At 39.2% G+C, this 17,972-nt stretch overlaps 1 protein-coding gene across 1 annotated transcript in view; it reads right to left on the bottom strand.

Moving 5' to 3' along the window:
• The window catches only part of COL25A1 (collagen, type XXV, alpha 1), a 333,672-nt gene that overhangs the window by 38,430 nt on the left and 277,270 nt on the right, over positions 1 to 17,972 (bottom strand). The window contains exons 18-20 of the mRNA XM_014948992.1: positions 13,966 to 13,998; positions 13,772 to 13,807; positions 9,813 to 9,857 (exon numbers count right to left, since the gene is read on the bottom strand). Of these exons, the coding sequence (XP_014804478.1) occupies positions 9,813 to 9,857; positions 13,772 to 13,807; positions 13,966 to 13,998 (114 nt within the window). The remainder of the gene's footprint in view (positions 1 to 9,812; positions 9,858 to 13,771; positions 13,808 to 13,965; positions 13,999 to 17,972) is intronic.

Raw genomic sequence — 17,972 nt, 5'->3', positions numbered from 1 at the left:
CCTAGCATAATGTGAGCTCCATCAGAATTTAATAGTAAAAAAGCTACCTTGTAATTTACTTCAGAGGATTTGTATGTCAAATTTTTATGAGGATTATTATCTAGACAGATTCATAGCTGGTTTTCATGATGATCAAAGCTTTTACGGGCTGAAGCAGAGGGTAGCTTTGATATCAGAGGTTAACCCTAAGACACTCCGTTCGCTCTTGCTGTCTTCTTTTAACTTTTCTAAAACCCGTAATTGGCTGAAACTTGGACTTTCACTCAAAAAAGGTCCAACAGTTAAAATCCCATTTGCAATGCTAATTGCTGTTTTAGACTCCACTGATTTGGCAAATGTTTATTAATAATGTAGTTCCAACACTAGTCCATTAGAATTAGCCTTCATTGCACAGCTGAGACACGCAGCAACACAATTATTTTAAACCTTGCTCTCACAGACAGGCTGAGTCCAATTCCAGTGCCCGAAATACACAGCTCTATGCTGCTACACACAATCAGTAGAGAACAGCAGTTGCTGGATACACTGTTTTCCCACAGAAGGCTCTGCCTTCTATAATTATTCTTCTAATGACTATAACACAGATTTTCCCATCCAGATCAATGTTTGCCCAAAAAGAAAACCTGTGCTGCAGGAAAGCGCTCAAATCGGCAACTCTTCTGTAACAATGAAATAAATTCAATTTCTGAAGTTACCAAAGCTATCCTACTTTGGTAAATAAAAAATATTTGAAGTCACTGATAAAATACTAAAGCCATAAAACACACGAGCCAGTTATTCCCTTTATGGATACAAACTGTGCAAGAGCTCTTAAGTTTTTTTTTAAAGTCTCATCGCCACCTTACTATTTTCCTTCTCCATCAGATTAATGCATTATTTTTTCTGTGACTATGGAACCTTTAGACCATGAATTTGCAAAAAACAATGTAATTTCAATCCTTATGGACTAGAACTAGCCAGAGAAATTTAAACGTCAAACTCCCACCTTTATTACACAGTACATTGGTCCTGAAATATTTTATTCGCTGCCTGCCCCAGAGCTGGGACCTTGGCAGTCCTGTGCCTCAGGGCTGACTGGAAGGTCTACCATGGAGCCAGAAGACAAGCACCTTTCCCTGGTGTTCACTTGCAGGTCTGAACGTGCCAAGGCCAGGACTGCTGCACGCACACCTCCGGGTTGGCAAATCATGCCAAAGCATCCAGAATTTCTGTGGAGAATTCTGGTAACGTGGGTCCACCCCACAGTTCGGGGAAAAATGCAAATATGTGGAAAACCTAGCTCTGTGGGTCTGAGGAACCTTGACATGCTCCAACACAGAACCTGGGGGCAGGCTCAGAGCTCCCAAACTCCTACTGGTAGGTCTAGAAGTTCTCCAAAAATTCCTGTGTCAGGCATGGGGCAGCCTGCAAACTCCTCAGAAGCCACAGACCTTGGGAGAGCCCAAAGTGTCTTTTCTGACACAGAAGGGTCTCCATTTTAAACACATCAAGAGATCAAGGTATGCTCGTCTTAAAGTCACCCTGATTCCTTCACAGGCATATTTAAAAGAAAAACAGTATGATGTGCCTTCCCTAACACTACTGAAAGAATCATGCAAAGGTGGAGATATATATAATGAGAGCTAGAAATACCCCCCCCCCCCAAAACCCAGATGCAAGGCAATTTTGAGAACAGCTATGAAGTGATAATAAATTTGACTTGGTTCACTGGCATCTGTGCCGACTTTCCAGAAATTGCCATCTGCTGCCCTCAGACTTTGCTTCTGAGATTACCATCTAACCAAAATACTGCAACTTTTCCACTCTGGAGAGGAGTGGGGGCCAAATTCTCAGGAGTCTAGAACAGAGTGATCCAGGTCGATTGATGAACCCGTGCTTCCTCGTGCCCTATGTCTGCAGCACTCAGTTCCAGTAGAGAGATTTCTCAGAAACTCAGCCAGCCTTAGACTATAGAAGTCAGAGAGAACAGCACCTTAGGGCAATTTTGAGAACAGCTATGAAGTGATAACAAATTTGACTTGGTTCACTGGTGTCTGTGCCGACTTTCCAGAAATTGCCATCTGCTGCCCTCAGACTTTGCTTCTGAGATTACCATCTAACCAAAATACTGCAACTTTTCCACTCTGGAGAGGAGTGGGGGCCAAATTCTCAGGAGTCTAGAACAGAGCAATCCAGGGCAATTGATGAACCCGTGCTTCCTCGTGTCCTATGTCTGCAGCACTCAGTTACAGTAAAGAGATTTCTCAAAAACTCAGCCAGCCTTAGACTATAGAAATCAGAGAGAACAGCACCTTACACTTTCTCACTGTGAAGGGCATTAAAGGGACTTTATATATAGCCCAACGTGCATGGGAATTTTGCTCTTGGGAGGACTACAGCATTCAGCTCATAAGAAGGAAATGAGCAAAGTTAAAGGAAATCTGATAAAAAAAAACCCTAACCCCATTTTATAAGGTCTTTGTTAGAGCTTTTCATACCCGTTCTGAATTGGCTCCAGCAATGGCCAGTGAGAACAGGTTGTCTGGCTCACTCACCGCATTTGAAACAATATCTTTACTCCCTAATCAGTCTCTAAACTTAGAAAAACAATTCTGGTTTAGAATTTCCAAACGCATGTTTAGCCCCTATGGTTCATTTACAGTTAGAGAAGTAAAATCTCACAGCCTGGCTAAAACCCTGAAGGTTCACAACGAGCCCTAGAACATTTATTGCTTTTTAGAGAGCCTAATTTTCTCATTGCTTTTAAGTTCTGCCTGCTTAGAAGGTACGCTGCTTTGGGAGGCTGCTAACAGAACCAGCAATAATTCTGATTAATTCTGCATGCATTAGTCATATCAAGGACTTCTTACTTAAAGGCTAATTATAATTCAAGTTAGCAAGGTACCTACTTTTGAGGATTAGAATAAAAACACTTGTTGTAATGAGTGCCTCGTTATCAAATTTTAGCAATGACTGAACTGCTAAATTATGAAGAGTCTAGCCCCCAGTTGTTTCCTCTAGAAAACAGATGACAAACCTAAGGAATTTTTGTTGCTACTTTGAAAGATAAAGAACTTTATTGCATATACTCATTTCTGACCATCTAAAATTGTGTATTTGAGGGATAGAGATACTTTCAGATTACTGATGTCACATCTTCCTTGTGGATGACAAAATACTTGATTTCTGAATACAGCAGAACACTGGACTCTCAGATCATTGTTCCGTTTTCAAAACTTTGGAACTGGATTTAATTTTTTTTTCCCAAGGGACAAAATACTTGATTTCTGAATACAGCAGAATACTGGACTCTCAGATTATTGTTCTGTTTTCAAAACTTTGGAATTGGATTGAATTTGGTTTTTTCCAAAGAAAAATTAAACTATGCTATTAAAAAGATGCTGTGAAATAGATCCTTATAAGATCAGTCTTCCAACTAGTAATAGGTTTAGAGGAAACAACATCCTGTGTTTCAGTTACTTATGTTTTAGCCTTTTCCAGGAAAAAAAATGAGAGCTTTCATACTCTGGAGGATATAGTTTCTGATGGATTAATAAGAACTGTGTATATCTCAAAGTATGCCCCCAGTAAACACTCCTGACACGTGCATACCATCCAATGTTAATGATGATTTCATTTTCTGGCCCTGATTCTCAAAATTAATTCTGGGAAATTACATGTCTACCCTATGCAAGTGATTACTGCCATAACATATGGAAACCAGACAGCTAGGAATGAACGAACAAAGCTAGATATATAGCTACATACATACAGATATATGTTTGTATATATTTTTCCACTCTGGAAGCTGAATACTGAAAATTAATTGCACAGTTGTGTAATTCTTTTATTTTATATTTTACTGACCCATGCATGGAGCTACTTACGAAAACCAACCCTCCAAATTCAAGTACCAAGTCCTATTTTTTTTGGAAGCTGAATACTGAAAATTAATTGCACACCAACCCTCCAAATTCAAGTACTAAGTCCTATTTTTTAAGATCAGTTCCCATTCTCACTCAGAACATGCATCCTTAAAGTCCACTTTTCAGTATTTCACCTATACTACACCGCACATGTTCCCCTACTCAGGCAGAAGACCCACTCCTGAGAACACTGTATGTGAGTGATAAAAGGTTAGAAATTAGTTCACATGAGTATTTCAAAATATCTATCAGCTAAGTTAAGTGCATACAGGGAGAAAACTAAGTTTGTACAAAGCAGGGTTTGAAGCTGAATTCCCACAATTTCAATTTTTGTAATTAATATGTTCAGCACATGTCTGTATCCAGGACTTGGAGATGCTTGTCCCAAGGTCAGCTGGTCCCTTCCAGCTCCCGAGTTCAATCTAGCAAGAGTTCTGAGAATGGTGACCTATAGGATAAAGATGAACTGAAGCCTGGATAAGAATAACTGAGTCCTGGAAAAAATGGAAAGAGACAGATATAGGCCCTGCAGGTTTCCGGGTAACAGTCACTAACAAGGAAGAAAAACAGGAAGAAGAATGGAAATATGGAAAAGGAAAAATGCTTTAGGTTTAGGAACTCCTGGGGGAAAAGTGGAGTTTGAAGAACTTTCCTATAGGTCGTTAATGGCATTGACTCCAAAATGAAATACTTGGAACTACCATTTACTTCAGATTTCATTTCATTTTGCTACCAGATGACAAGACCAACATCTAAATACATGAGCTTCAACAACAGATGCTTTCTTTTAGAAAAGAGTTTAAATAGCAGACTAACTTATATGCATTCAGCTTGAAACTTCTGCCTCTGATTTTCTCTGAAAGTTTTCTCTTGTAACAGAACTCACTGGATGAAAGGAGCATCAACTCTTCCAGAGCTAAAAAAAAATATGTTCTGTGGAGCAGCAAGTTTTTCACTCTTTAAATGGAATTAGGAAAGTCACAGGATAAGATCTTTGAGTATGAACAGAAAAAAAAAGAAATTTAAGTAAAGAACAGATGAAAATTGGAACTGCTTTTGCTTCCATAAAAAGAAAAGGAAAAAAAACCATGATTCAAATTCCCATATCCTCATCCAGGTTCTTCCAAAGCCTTGCTCAGGCACAGTCCCAGGGAAGTCAATCTCTGGATTAATTGTATAAAAAGATACAAGATGGTGCATACTGGCAAGTCTATTCAATCAGTCGGTTTGCAAATTGGGTTTGCAAAAACAGAAAACTTTCTCTACCTCCCCAAAGCAGAAGGGCTACGCAGCCTTCTCTTTCTCACGCCAAATCATTCAACAGCAGCTTTCTTGAACACGATCGGATAAAAACTTAGTTGCACTCACCAGTTTTGTTTCAGGATTTGTTTTAAAAACAGAGGGAGAAATGCCAGAAAACGCTACAGAAAAGCCAGATCCTGCATAAAGTGGAGTTGAGGGCTGTCCTGCCCAAACGCCAGAAAATGTAACACAATGGATCTGAGAGATGTCTGACATTACAATGAATAAGGCTGTGCATGATTTCCATTACAGTAAGTGCGTGCTGCTTTGTACGCATCATCCCATGAAAGTGATGAGTTAAAACAGATATCTGAAGTTTATGTTTCATAGCAAATATTCTGCGTCTGCTGGGCGTCAGATATCAGAGCGCTGAGTTAATATTCCGTGTTTAGGTGCCTGCCTTGATTCCCGAGTGACACAGGGGAACACATTCAGGGGCTCATTAAGTTTCCAGCCATTCCTAAACAGCAACAGGTGCTTGAGAAAACGTTCCCCAGCATGTCACAGACAGCTTCATCGCTGTCTTGGAAATAACTGACTGCGCTTGTGTTTCCTCCATGGCACCAACTGACAACGAGGAGAGAATGAAAAAGAACAGGAAGAACTCCCAAAACATCCGCATGTGCAGGGTGAACGGGTCTAGAAAAGTAAGTCATGAAAGACCCTGCTGCATATTCTGAATTCAGACATGACACTTGCATGTCCATCCAATGCTGCTGCTCATTCAGACTCCAGTATCCCATTCAACCACACACTAACAGGTTCCAAGGAACATTGATTAATTAATTGAAACGGCATTATAAGAAGCTGAAACCTTCCCAGTGGTTAGTATTTATTAATCCTTTAAGTAGTTTGGCTACATGTTCAAGCATGCTGGACTAGCTGCCTTGGGAAGTTTTCTTCAACCATGAGAAGAAAGATGAGATGCAGCTGGAAAGATACGGTCCACTGCCTGGCACAGCATTTATGTTTTCACAGGCTGGTGTAGCATTTGTAGAGTGCTATGTATGTGCACAGTTACCTAAAACATTTCAAAATACAGCCTGCCACTGTGGAGAAATTCATTCACAAGATGGCAAATATGTAGTTCAACTAGCAGATTTAAAGGAGACTTCAATTATTTACACAGCAGTTGAAGGGTAAATATTTAAGACCAGAAGAACTATATCCAAGAGTTTTCTATTTGTAGAATATCCCTGTATCTTGACCTTCTTTCTTTATATGGAAGTACTAGAAGATACTAAAGGAAATTCTTTCAAAATCAGGCAACATGGAGTCTTTTCTTGCCCCTCTCTTCTCATCTACTTGAAGATGCCTGTATGCATCAGTCCATCAACATCCAACAATTTCAAAGCTGTTTAGAACGTAAGAGCCCATAAACATGATCCTTAGACAATTAGTTTGTTCATTTGAAATCTCCTGTGTGATTTGAGTTACTGTAAATCAAACGGATATGAACTTTGGCTATTTATTTAACTAATTTCCAGAAAATATATTGCCCCCATTACTTGACTACTTGGCTGGTTGAACACAGGGTTAAGCTAAATCCATTCATCTACAGGAACTAATGCATTTCAGACACCTTTGCCTCCTGGGCCTAACTTTTCAAACCTGCTTGGGAAATGTGTTTTATCAATAACTGAGGGTAAAAGCCAGAAAACAAATAGAATGTGTTCATTTCTAGAACATCATAGGAAGACACAAATTTAGAGAACATTCCGCAATTCCAATTATATAAGACTAAGGAACATCAAAAAGTGTACTGAGAACACTAAAGCTTTTTAACTACAAGGGACCTCAACAGAAAATTTTGTAGAAGACTTTTGAGTGTACATATGCATGCCTGCGTAATGTAAGAGAAATTGAAGAGAACAATACTACAGAAAAAAAGATTAGTATCAAAATAATACCAACAATACAAGAATACTCAGCTTTTTCTACTGGGAAAGAGATTAAATGGCCAGTGCCTTGTAGTGAACCCCAACACTTTCTCCTATGTGCCCCTGTGGTGTTTCGCTTGAGCTGCCAGATGTCCATCTCACCAAGGTTGGGAGTAGCCTGCAAAATCCCTGCTGACAGCTACTGTGCTGGCACCCAAACGCAGAGAACTCTGTAACCCATTTCAGTGTTAGGAAAAACTTCCCTTATGGAAACTTCTTATATGTTGTAACAAGTTCCTATACGTTGTAATGACACTTTGTGAGGTTTGTGCTACGTCTGTTGCATTATGACACCACTGCGTGTCACTATAAAAATAGAGTAACAAAGACGTATCTTAGAGAGTTTTATAAACTCCTGATGGGGACAGATCCCAGAAGCCCTGAAAAAAAACAACGTAACAAACAACAAGGAACAATTGAAAAATGAAAAAAAATATTCATTGCTCCAACTAAGATTCCTTTCAACTTTGTGCAGTAACACCATGATAGCACCAACAGATTGCAAGTCCAGACAACTGGCTTTCCTCCACGCTTACGTTTCTCATCCTGTCCCTGCTCCTTCAAAAGTAGCTTTCAATCAACAACAGTTGACTGGAAATCTGCTTCTCCATAAGAGATCACCGAGGTTGTTATTAGAAATTAATGAGATGGTTTTACCATGGTGGTACATACATCTTTGCTAAAGCAGAAGGGGAGAAAATGGCTAAACTACCACTTTTTCTTTGCTGGTAAGTGCCCACATTCCTAACTCCAGCCGTTCTCTGGTTTTTGCTACCACTTCCTATGCCACAGACATAGTCCCTGCAGCGGAAAAATCCAGCCTTCTTTTCTACAGATCCCTTATTTAAAGAGAGTTTTAAAAATGCCTTGAATCAAACAGCACCCATCCTGCAAGTCTGATGTGACCAGAGGTGCATTCTGCTCTCCTATGCACGTTCTGCTTAGCTTGCTTGTCACCACCTAGGGTACACCGAGCCACCTCAACGGAGGCAGGGACAAACCAGATGGAATTTCTTCACCGAACCACCACTAGTCTCCCTCTGGCCTATATTTTTAATACAAGCTAGCATTCTCCTAGACGATTAATATTTGATCAAATTATTCCATTTTATTCTGCAGGCATCTGTGTTGTTTTTCCACCGTATCCACTGAATTCTGAAAAAAAAATTCTGGGAAAAACTCCCACACTTCATCCATTTTTCATGTCACATCTTGTCTTTCAGGTGAATCTGAAAGCTGCCTGTCTGAGATATTCTTATGGCCAATAAATAAAGTTTAACAGCAATAGTTACAGAGACTCAAATTTAGACTTTTTTATTTACTTGCTGATAATATGCGTGGACGTGCATGGTTTGCATGAACATGGAATCCCCAAAGACCAGCTGGTTTTGGGGGTGTAACTCCAGCTGGTTTTGGCAAGTGCCTTCTGGACACTGCCACTGAACTCCAACTGAGCTACCTCTTTGCTCACCATTAAAGTAAACAGAATAGGGACTGCTGTCAAAGGTCTGTGTAAAAATACAGTTTCATCACACAAAGGACTCTGCTCCTACATGATCGTCACCAGTCCATATAGGGTTCACTCTTGCAGAAAATGAAAAAAAACCTCCCTGGGAACTGTATTTTCAGGTATTGCAACATGCAAACTTTAATATGGACATTCAATTCTTCCCCTCATTCACCAGTAACACAGAAGGGACATTATGCTTCAATGCTGTGGCAATTCACAGGTCCCTTCAGAATGTTACATTCCATGAGATAAATCCTGAATCCTAAAATGGACAATATTTTGGCCTCTGGCTCATCCCCCTTGTTATTAGAGAAATTATATAAACTCTCTCCCGGGGTATACAGAGGCCCATGCTGGAATGCAAAGAAACAGTTTCAAAGAGATTTTGTTTTCTGGAAGAACAGTCTTTGCCATGAGGGAGAAGCAACCACTCCACTCAGGGTGTGTGAATGCACTCACTTTGTGCAGAATTACAGAGTCACAGCTCAAACTGCGCAAGCGTCTGCAACTCCCAATGCAACCACTTAGGCTAGAACTAAACCAACCACATGTCTTTTGTATCAACTTACCTAAAGATCCCAGACAAACTGGAAGCCAGGGACTAAACCAGGTATTAGATCAGGGACTGGAGCTAATACTGAATAGAATCTTATTGAAGCATTTTGGCTTGTCAGTGGAAATCACCGCTGAGTAATGGAGCACAGAGTATTTTTGTCGACAGAGCCATTTCTCTACAGCCTGTGTATAATTAATGCAGTTCTCTGACTGGAGGCTTGGTAAATTCAGTAGACTATTGCTACTGGAAAGCACTCATCAAAGTGGAAAGCAAGTAAAACTTTGATGACAAGCCTCTTCCATTAAATAAAATTATAAAGAAAGCTACAGTATTTGATTAAAAGCAAGTAAAACTTTGATGACAAGCCTCTCCCATTAAATAAAATTACAAAGAAATCTACAGTATTTGATTATTTTTTTTTAAAACACTTTGCTTACTCATAGACACTTAACCAATTTTCCATATGAATCCCCAGTTCAATACCAGAGAGTAAGAGAAAGCCATAGCACAAGCACAGTAAGTCTGTTTTAGCCACATTCTTGCAGTCCCTCCCTCTTTGTGGTGTCCCCCCAGTACAAGAGAGTCTATGGTTTATTTACCTTTATCCCAGGGAGTCCAGGAAGCCCAGGAAGACCTGGTTCACCCTATACAGGAAAATTACATAATATTACAGACATTATTCAGTTATGGTCACTGCCCAGTGAACACCCCTGTATATTCTGCAGCAAGATAAAAGAGCACAGACGGCTACTTGTCAGTTCAAGCAGGACTCATATTTTCAAAATGAGTGACTTAATGTACAATTAGTAAGAGTCGTGTTAAGAACTTGAATATCTTCTGGGAACCTTGGATGTGAAGATGACACCTAGGTTGAAAATCCATGTCAGGAAAGCCAAACATGAACTCACATCAGCCTTCACCAAAAAGGGAAGAAAACAAGCAGCACTGGTTCATTTTACACGCTGCCATTTCAGTTCCATACTTACGACGGATGTTTGATTCTGTTCCATTTTCAACATTCAGCTAGATATTGTGCTGTGTAACTGTCTGATTCAGCTACAAAGCAATTCAGAAAAGCTTAGTATAAATTGTGCAATTCAAGTAGAACTGTCTAATTGTAACCGGGCCATCATTTTTATCGAGCTACCCGTAACATCATTTCAGTGCTTGCTATTTATCTGTGAATATACATGATGTCACGAAGGACAGTGGGAATGTAACCTTCTATTGCTTTACCCAAAAATGCCTTGCTACTTAAAACTGCAATGAAAAGACCTACAGTACTGCATTTGCAAGGATAATTTTGTAACAGGGAATTGAAAACTGAATGTATTAATTTTGAAATGAAGTTGACATTAGTCTAAGACACGAGTGACAACATTCACACAAACGGTCATTTTGAGATATCAGCTAAATGGAAAGACGTTGTCCAGGGAAATAAAGATAATGAATGGAAAAAAAACCCAGCAATAACATGTGAAGAAAACATTATTTTAAAGGCTGGAGATTTTATTTTAATAGAGAGATGGATTCTAACCAGCAGCTTGGATCTGAATATTCCCTGAACTTTCTGGAAGCTCAGGTTTGAACTCTGAAGCCAACTTTTACCTTTATAATGAGTTGAACTATATTCCAGATTTTGTACACTCCTGAGCTTTACAGAAATCCAGATTTCAACTCTGCGGTTTGGGCTGATTCATACAGATTGTGCTAGTAAAATATTTTATATGTGTGTGTATACACACACATTACATACATTCATACACTCACATACACACATATATAAATACACAAACACATGTATACGTAATACAGATGTTCATCAGACTACAGTACCCAAAGACACTTCTTTGAGGCAGTAATGTGTAACAGATTTGAAGTGCTAATAACAAAATTAATTCTGCCACAAACTTAAAGACACGATAGAGGGTTTGCAAATTGCTTTACCAAAGGGAGTGATTTCTAAATGTTATAGAAGGATCTGATAACAGCTTCTTTGTACATTTCAGTCACTTCAAAATTTTAACTATTCACATTGCCTAAAAGCACAGGAAAGATTCCAATCTCAAAATATTAACGATAAAATGAGATGAAAGAATAGAGGGTAGGATATAATTTTCAGTAGACAATATTATTTCTTGGTATGTTGCTTCACACTTTCTAAAGCAGAAAATGAGTTGTCACTCTTGCAAAAGAATAATCCTTTAAAAGGCCTCCACTGCATTAATTCCTGACAAAATGCTAGCTCCAAAATCCTACTCTCCTCTCTTTTGCTCTCCTACTTGAGGAGCCATACATATCACATTAGTACTGTGACCTTTTCTCATTTAATTGTGGAAGCACTAAATTTCACTTCTAAGCACAGCATTTGAATAATTATAACCATAGATCTATTAGTATTGCTGCAGTAGGTCACTGTTTAGTCTTGGGACAGAGCTCACCCTCATAAAGCCAACATGACAAGCAGAAAGGATGTAGCAAACCCAGTTCAGAGTCACAGTAATCTAAAACAATTAAAATGCCCCTCAAAGATACATTAAGCAATGTGAAACACAATGAAATCACTAATGCTTCATTAGCATTAGTACTGTAGATGAATGCATTACATTTTCTTTTCTGGACCTTTCCTGATACAAAAGATCTGAGTATGCTCTATAAGATGAATGATTTTTAAAGAAACCAAGGCTATATACTAATTCCAGCTCGTAATGCTCAGGTTGGCAGGGCAGGCCGTTCCATCACCTCTGCAATACACACAGCACACAACAGGCTGGTCAGGCCATTCAAATACCACTTCATGTAAATAATATTCAAGTGGGCAGCTCAACATTTACCTGTCCTTAGAAAGTGGATAAGGAATAACTGGAAGAAGAGGAAGTAGTAAAATACAAGGAAGGAAATAGGAATGGCACACAGTAGGGGGAAAAAATATTGAGATGATGTAGAGGGTAGAGACATTCCTCCAGTTGAAAAAAGGGTCCCCCACAACCTCTGGTTATGGGAATGGGTCTCTGCTAAGCAGGGAGAAGAACAGCAGATACGGGGCACCTGGCTAGAGGAGGCACCTTGAATGCACACATTATGGGAGCTGCTGGTTCAGGCTGGGGACATGAATATGGCACATTTGAAGCTTCTGATGTGAAGTGGAAAGAACACATTAAGCCCCCTTTGGTGCAAACAGGAAGCTGAAACTGCAGAAAGTCTGAACCAAGTACCTCTTGCTTGTCTGAGCTACCTAAAGGAGATCAAACCTGAGTGCCTGGGGACTAGGATCCACCCTGCTGATAAATCAGTGCTAGTTTTGCCTCCATGGCAGCCAGCTAATGAGAGTATGAATCTCAATGGGCTCTTAAGTGCATTTTCTAGTTTATTACCCAAGCAGAGCATTCGCTGCAGAACGTGCACACTGAATGATTCCGTGGATTAGATAGCTTTAAACCACTTTGATTACCTCTCCTAATTAAAACTGCATTTTACTGAAGAACTGTGTTTGCAACCGTAATAGTCTTTGTTTATGCAGTTATAATTGCTGACAGTTATAATTTCTGAAACAGAAAGACTGAACTTACTTTATTTTATATTTATATGTGTTTGGGGGTTTTGCTTAGTCACCTTAAATATTAGAAAATGGTTGTACTGTCATTTACTATATAGAATTTTAGCTCTTGGCTGCCTGTTTAGAATACCTGCTAACTCAACTGGCAGCTGGACTTTGCTCCATTCTGGCAGCAGTGGGTAATTTTCAATGTTGTAAGAGGCAAGAACAGTGTGGAAGGCTCCTGAGGGAAAGCAAATACTGCAAAGCAAAAATCTGGTTGCCTCATTGTCTCTTCTCTTTGCCCTTTCACCAGCTCTCCCAGCAGGACCTCCCTCCTGTTCTCATGAAAGGCAGCTGAAGGCACAGCGTTCACTGTGTTTGAAGCACTATGGATTCAAAGAGGAAATTCCCCAGCTTCAGAGGGCCTCATGCAACGCGGGCATTACAGCTCCTGCTGGACCTTTACTTGCAAAAGCAGCCTCAGCTACTCAGCTCCCAGAGGAATTTCTTCCCCTGGAAGGAAGAACAGGGCAGCATTTGCTGGTCTACGTCCTTCCAAATGTGCTGCGTGCCTCTGACAGTTTAATTCCCTTTACAGGTATATGTGAAAGGGTTTCTAGTCAATATTTATTATCTTCCTAATCAGATGTAATAAGGTACCATAGCCTGAAAGTTAATATTCAGTCATACATGCAGGGTTAACTTGTGATCACTCAAGGAGCAGAGCCGTTCTGTGTCAGTCTCACCAGCTGCCATTGGGTAAGCTTTCAATGCAAGAAGCGCGCTGGGGCTAGATGAGGAGGTGAGTTATTCTAATATTGCTTTTCATGCTAATTAGTAGCATCATTCCTGTGCTTTTTTAAAATACAAAATGATCATACACCAAACGCGTACAGGCTTTGGGCTGTTAAATTGGGATCATCCTCCTAGGGGTAAGTGCCACTGGTAACATCTGGGTACCATTATTTACCACAAATCCAACAGAGAGGAAAAGGAAAGCTGAACTTTTCCAACTAATACCTTTTGTCCAGGCCGTCCAGATTCACCGGGTTCGCCCTAAAAGAAAGGAGATGAACGACATGAGATCTGACAAAATGAATTAAAGCTGGGGAAAACCATTAAATTAACAGTACCCGAAACGTCCATCACACCACAAAATGACACAGACCAACCACCCCTCTTCTCCCTGTGCAACTGCTTTAAAACTAAGTTACCTTAATTCCTGCAGCAGAAGAACCAGGGTCACCCTGATACAAAATCCACAAGAAATAATCACACATTACATATACAGTTTGTGAGGGAACAAATATAACAAAACTTGCTATGATTCTATAGCAAGGCTATATAACAAAATAACTACATAACAAGATTACCTGTTCTCTGTGCTGCTACAAAGAAATTTACCCAATGAATTAAATCAATGTGATGCACAAAAGGAATAGTGTTGCTTTCAAGAACAGCAGAGAGATTTAATTTTGCTCATCCAAACAGCATAGTAGTTAGCCTCAAATTTCACAACTAAAAATGTAGATGCAATAATTACAGATTTTGTATAAATGCACTTCATAAAGCCAGATGATGAGACATACTTTGACATCTCCAAATTGCTGATATAGATTAAAACTAATTTACTGCCATTTACAAAGAATATGAGCAATCTTTTTGACCTTATTCTACAGATGGCAAGTTTCAGGTCTCAACCGAAAAACCTTTTTGTGCAAGGTTAGCCTGGAAAAAAACACCCCAGTGACCTATGTGTTTATCTCCATCAGGACAGCTAATAGCTCTATTTCCACAGCTCTTCAGCGTATTTAAATTGATAGTTTAATGCAGTTAAGGGTTATACTTTACAGGATGAGAGAGCTTTAGTAATTTATGTATTCAGAAAGGTCTCTTTTCTGAGGAGGCATCTAGTATTTAAAAAGATGTGCCTACATTTTGCTGGGTGGATTTGATAGGCAGTGAGATGCACAAGGGCAGAGGATCAGTGAGTGACATGGTCAAGGAAGCTTTTAGCTCCTAGTTTTGTACAATTGTCCCAGGATCCTTAAAATTCTTGTATACTCACTTCGTTCCTTTTTTTTTTTTTAAATGACGTGCCAAACAAAAATGAAAAAAAACGACTAAATTACTGAAAAGTTTGCTAGTCAAACTACATGCTGTAGAAGATGGCTTGAGTGCTTTTTTTTGAAGAACTCTCTCATTAATCATTATTAAAAATCAATTTTGATTGCTACACAGTAGCAACTTCAACCTCCCCAACAGCCTGGTAGTGATTTACATAGGCATCATAGAAGCCAGTACTGTAATCCACTTCGAAGACGTTTAAGCAGAGCGTAGATGTTTATTATTCTTTGCATTAAAATACAAACAGGGGATACCCATTTGTGATGATCTGGTGAAGCTGGAGAAAGTATTCTGTGAATGTCCTAGCTTTCAAGTTGGTTTGGGTATGGGGTCTTTTTGGGAAATAGTCTCCTAAAATGAAATGGTACCAGATAACATTCTCGCTGCTCTTTAAACAACAGCAATAGACTTTCTCTACACAGTTACTGCAGCTCACTCTTATGTGAAGAAAAAAACAAAAATCAGTTTTATGAAGGGTTGATTCATGTCCAGAAACCTGAGCTGCCTCATTTTGATAGACATGCATGAGTGATACTGCTGATACCCCTTACAAGCATGTACAACTGCAAAGCCTCGAGGACTTTTTATAGCTATAAAGTGGCAAAGCAACTGGTAAGAGGCATTCACCAGTTAAACATTTTAAAGGATAATGATGAATGTGAGGAAGATAAGACACAAAGTATTTATAATCCACCTTCATGCAAGAATGAAAATTAATATGGGATTAAATAAAAAATTATGGTACAGCATGTTCTCAGTTCTCTGATGAGTCAGTTTGAAAATGAAGAAACTTTAGCAGGGGAACATGCCCACATAAGCAAGATACTTGGTAGTTTCTAGGGACCAAGGCTACAGTAGAAGAGTAGAAGCAAGAACTCAAATCTGGCATTGACACTGCCTTCAAAGTAGGACAATTAAACAAAGGTGGTTTCTTTCTGATGCCACAGGTCAAAAAGTAGGCACCTAAGTCCATGTTTCTGAGAGCCACCAGGTACAAAAGCTCAGAAAACAAAGCTACATTAATGGCACAAACAGGACCCGTTCCTAAACCAAGTCTGAAACTGTTGTTGCCTGATCTCTCTCACCATATAGATGAAAATTTAGTATTTATCTCACAGAAACAGAATTCGAGCTTTTAAAGAAATGTTTTTTAAGTTCTGTGAACTATGAAGTAAATCTCTTAAGCATATGTGTAGCATTATGATCTGCTGCAATGCTCTCTGCACTCATTTACATAAAAAAGCAGGAAGGGTTTGTACGTGTATGTGGTTGAATGCCAGAGAACTGAATGGATACCAGTATTATCTCACCTCTGAACAATCCTTCCAGCAGCTCTCCTGAAAACAGTCTTTAAAAACTGAGCCTTACTAAATCTTACACTCGTCCCCACAAGTGTTCAGCTGGCAAAAAACTTTCAAGTACTCATCTGATAGTGAAGCTCCATAACGTGACACATGCCCCAAACTTTTCAGAGCTACCCAAATAGAAGGCACAGGTCGTGTAGCAGGGAAAAACTATCACAGAAGATACGTATAAGCATAGTGCATCAATAAGACTGGCTGTTAAATTTGCTGGAGCTTGATTTCATCTGCTTCTTTTAAGACAACAGATGTAGGGGTTTTTTTATATTAATCTCCTAGCCAAGAGAGAGCACCCAGTGGAAAACATAGAAGGCATGCTATTGAGCTACTTTGAAATCCTGCATTATAGCAGGGATTACAGTCAAGGTAAGTTTAAATGCCTCCTCAAGGTAATCATGACACCAGTAGAGAAACTGCAGACGCAATACAGAAAAAACCACAAATGAATAAATATAGAAAAAAAAAAAAAAGTCAAGGCTACTCTGTGAAATTGTTAATTAAATGTGTCTGTAATAGTAATTCTGATTATTCTAACACTTAATATGATTAGTGATTGCTGGGCAGATTCATCCTGGAATCATACAGTAAAAACTTCCCCCTAAGCTGAAGAGAAGGACAGAATACAATCCTTGTTAAGTACTACAAATGTAATGTAATGACACCAAGTTTAATGCTCACTCCTAAATTATCAGTCAAAAAACACCCTCCTAAGTTCCCTACAAAGTGCTGTTTAAATGTAATGTAATGACACCAAGTTTAATGCTTGCTCCTAAATTATCAAGTCAAAAAACACCCTCCTAAGCTCCCTACAAAGCGCTGTTTGCAGAACTATCTACCAGAAACTTTCAGCTGCAGCTTTCCTGTAAGATCTAGATCTTTTTTTCTGGGTAGCAGACTGTCTTGCAGGCAGGGAAAATAGAAAAAAAAATGAAAGTCAACTAAGTTGCTCACTCTATCGTCTTGCAGGCAGGGAAAATAGAAAAAAAAAATTGAAGTCAACTAAGTCACAGTTCTGCTCACTCTATTGTACAAATTCATGCGGTGTATTCTAGTCTGTTTCAGTTAAAGCAAGGCACTCCACACATAAAGCATGTATTCCCATGTCACCACCTCACCTCTGAAATTTATATGAAACTTAAAAGAGATGGGAGACTTCTGTGTCAAAAAGTTCAACGAGTCTATTGGAATTTCTTCACATACAGTAGTATAAGAAGTTTTCCAGTGACCTATATTTTCCACAAGTTTCTCCCAACTAGACTGCCAAACAGCTGAAAGCTCCCACAGAAATATTTAAAACTGGGGAGAAAGGATTTACCACTGAAAGAGGGAGAGACCTTTTTCTTTCCTTAAACAAGATGCCAAGCAGGGCGATGTGCGCTCTGCAGACCACAGCGCAGGACGGGCATTTCAGTGGGTGCAAACTCCCTCTCACAGCTGACAAAGTAGAGAAGCAACAAGTGAAGCTACACTAGGCCACCCAGAGAGACTATTAACTTCATGTTTACTGTTGTTCAACTAGATAGTTGTGCAACAAATCTCATACTTGCTAAGAAATTATATTTTTTAATCACATAGAAGTGGTTCAAGATGATCTTACTAGCATACGCTGTAAGTAATTAAATAAGGTTCTTAAGACTTTCATCTGGGTTAATGAGCATGACCACAGATGAAGTATTATTTAAATGAACTCTGGGAATCAAATTACTTTATATTCTTAACTCTAATGTCTATTT

The sequence above is a fragment of the Calidris pugnax genome, unplaced genomic scaffold (genome assembly GCF_001431845.1).
Source record: "Calidris pugnax isolate Ruff unplaced genomic scaffold, ASM143184v1 scaffold185, whole genome shotgun sequence".
In the NCBI taxonomy this organism is placed as follows: Eukaryota; Metazoa; Chordata; class Aves; order Charadriiformes; family Scolopacidae; genus Calidris; species Calidris pugnax.
Note: the sequence above shows the minus strand (reverse complement) of the source record. Positions and strands in the feature narration are given on the sequence as shown.